This window comes from Magnolia sinica, chromosome 11 (assembly GCF_029962835.1).
Source record: "Magnolia sinica isolate HGM2019 chromosome 11, MsV1, whole genome shotgun sequence".
Classification (NCBI taxonomy): Eukaryota; Viridiplantae; Streptophyta; class Magnoliopsida; order Magnoliales; family Magnoliaceae; genus Magnolia; species Magnolia sinica.
The window spans coordinates 20,155,034-20,158,149 of NC_080583.1; the positions used below are offsets into that span (position 1 = coordinate 20,155,034).

At 44.2% G+C, this 3,116-nt stretch overlaps 1 protein-coding gene across 1 annotated transcript; it reads left to right on the forward strand.

Moving 5' to 3' along the window:
• Nucleotides 1-2,132: 2,132 nt before the first annotated feature.
• On the forward strand, nt 2,133-2,771 carry LOC131218048 (uncharacterized). The gene is made up of 2 exons (XM_058212732.1): nt 2,133-2,407; nt 2,579-2,771. The coding sequence occupies exons 1-2, from the start codon at nt 2,133-2,135 to the stop codon at nt 2,769-2,771; spliced, it is 468 nt and encodes a 155-aa protein (XP_058068715.1).
• Nucleotides 2,772-3,116: the final 345 nt, after the last annotated feature.

Sequence of the window (3,116 nt, forward strand, 5' to 3'; positions counted from 1 at the left end):
GGCAGCAGAGTATGCAGTTGCAGAGCCAGCGGAAGATGCTACTACCTATGGGGATGCTAGAGATGATCTCAGAGTCCTCCAGGAGCCAGGGGTTAACTGCGACCAATCTAGTCTCTTTGAGACCCCTGACCACTCACCACGCAGAGATGAACTGGAGATTGATCTGTCCCCATTCTTTTCTCCTAAAGTACGAGGGGATAGGCAACGAGCAGAGCTATCCTAGGCAGGACCTCCAGCATTCACGTTCAAATCCTCAGAAATAGTTGGCTCTATCGTAGGTCCTAAGCAACAGTCAGGGGAATGCAATGAATCCCCTTCCCAACAGGTTCACACGTATGATCCAGGTCAGGTCTCTTTAAATTTTGAGAGGCTGCTATCAATAGCTCCACATAAGGAAGCCAGGAAATCCTGTTCTATGAAACGGGCCAAGGTTCTATACATAAGAGGGGATTGGGAATCTTGGTTCAGAAGGTTAAAAAGAAGGGCGGTTAATTCAGGTTGTGTTACTGATGTATAGAGTCATTGTTTGGAACGTACGCGGCATTGGGAATCGCCGCTTAGTATTGTCTTCTAAGAGAATCATTCAGAAGTTCGATTCATTCATTGTGGCTTTACTTGAAGCTATGCTCTCGGATGATAAGCGAGTGGGGGTTGGTTTACCGCGAGGTTTTCACCAGTCCTTTTCTAATGGAGGCTGTGGGGGAAAGATCTGGTTCTTTTATAAATCCCAAATCTCGTCGTCCCTTGTTAATTCTACTAACCAATCCCTATTTATTGCGTTTTCTTTGCAAAATTCTACCACGCCTGTTACGATGACCTTCATTTATGCTAGCCATGACAGGCTTCAAAGAAGAGCCCTTTGGAGTATTTAGCTTCGATCTCTTCATCCATTCACAGCCCCTGGGCTGTGTGTGGTGATTTTAACACCACCATTGCAGCTGAAGAAAGGAGAAGTAGAAGGGTGTCTGACAATGCCAGTTCGGTTGACTTTGCGGCAGCAATTAACAGTGCGGGCGTGCAGGATCCAGGTTTCTCTGGGAATCAGTTTACTTGGACAGATTGGACAGGGTCTTCTTGAATGTAGCCTGGTCCGCTTCGTTTCCTGGCTTTCATGTCACCCATCTTCCTCGGATTAATTTGGATCATGCTCCTCTCTTATTAGAGTGTCCCCAGCCGTTAACCACTATTGTGAAGCCTTTCAGATTTCTCAACATGTGGATTAGACACGAAACCTTCAACCAGGTGGTAAAATCAGCTTGGGAGTCTACAGGGTCTAGTCACCTGATTTACAACGTTTTGACGAAATTGAAGAATGTTAGGCATGCTTTGAAGGTGTGGAATAGAGAAGTATTCGGCAACTTCTTCTCAAAGCTGGCTCTAGTAGAAATCAAAGTAGAGAAATGTGAACATATGATGCAAGATCCACCAGGTACAATGAACAGTGATAATGACCTGCAGTTGAATCTGAATACAGTGTTCTCGAACCTTTCCCGTCATTAACTGCTTGAGGAATCCTTTTGGAAGTAAAAATTGAGAGTTACATGGCTCAAAGCAGGTGATAAAAACACAAAAAATTTTCACGCTACGGTGAAAGAAAAATAGAGGAAATCAGTTATTCACAGCATAACTCTTGAGTCTAGGCAAACGCTGGTTGATAATAAAGCCATCAAACGATCAGCGGTGGAACATTTTAAAGGCATGTTTGAGGCGGAATAGTGTATTCTGAGTAATGACCTGCTCGAGGTTATCCCAACTTCCATATCTCCTAAGTAGAATGATTTGCTGATGGCTCGTCCGTCTGAGTTGGAAATTCAGTAGGCTTTGCTGTCTATTCCAGCTGAGAGTGCCGCTGGACTAATGGTTTTTCGTCATCTTTTTTCTCTGCCTACTGGACTGTTGTGTGCAAAGATCTATTACAGGCTACCACATTCCTCTTTCAAGGTGGCTGTCTCCCTTGAGCGGTTCATGGCGTCCCTGATATGTCTTGTTCCTAAAGCGGCCTCGCCAAAGAAATTCTCGGACTTTAGCCGATCAGCCTTTGTAACTATCTCTACAAGTTGTTCTCTAAAGTCATTGCTAACAGGCTGAGCCATGTTCTCCTACTCCTGATTTCTAAAGAACAAGGGGCTTTTATGCAAGGTAGATCAATTGCAGAGAATATTGCTATTTCCCAAGAGCTTCTCAAAGATTTAAACAGAAAGGTTCGGGGTGGTAATATTGTGCTTAAGTTGGATATGGAAAAAGCCTATGATAGGTTAGATTGGTATTTCCTAAAGCAAGTTTTATTCAAATTTGGTTTCTGTTCCTCGTGGATCACGCTAGTTGAGAAATGTTGGGCCAATGCTTGGTTCTCAGTGCTTGTTGATGGGGAGGCTTCAGGATTCTTCAAATCCTTGAGAGGGATGAGGCAAGGAGACCCGATCTTGCCCAGTCTATTCACTATTGCATCTAAAGTTCTTAGCCGAAGTCTTAAATCTCTATGCATCTAAGGTCGCTGTCAACCTTTCAAGCTTAGGATTGGCTGTCCTATAGTCTCCCATCTTCTTTACATGGATGACATGCTATTATTTCTTAACAGGGGTCTTGCATCCTTGAGGGCTTTGAAGTCGTTCCTTGATGGATATCAACAAGGCATGGGGCAAAAAGTCAACCTTCAAAAGAGCTCTTTCCTCCACTCTCCTAAGCTGGGTGAAGCTAGGGTGAGAGCAATTGAAGCGATTCTTGAGATTGCTAGGGCGTCAAGGGTGTTCATGTATTTGGGAGTCCATTAGATGGAGAATGAATGGCTTGGATGAAGTGGTTTTGCAATGACTCTAAATACAGCCCGTTTTTATGAAACCGAGCGGTTTTGGTTTTGCCACAAGTGGAAGCCCTAAACCAGGGATTTTGGGTGGCTGAGATCTCATCAATTGGAAAACAGAGATTTGAAGATGGGTGTTCACATGGATTGCCAAGCTGGCAATGCAGCAGTTTCTAGTTTTGGAAAGTTTGGTTTTGTAGGGCCTGTTTCTACTAGAGATCGTGGTCACGTGCGTACATTCCAACACGTGAGATGAGCTAGGTTTTGGTAAGACCCAAGCCCTAAACACGTGAGAGCTAGGTTTTGTAAGACCCAA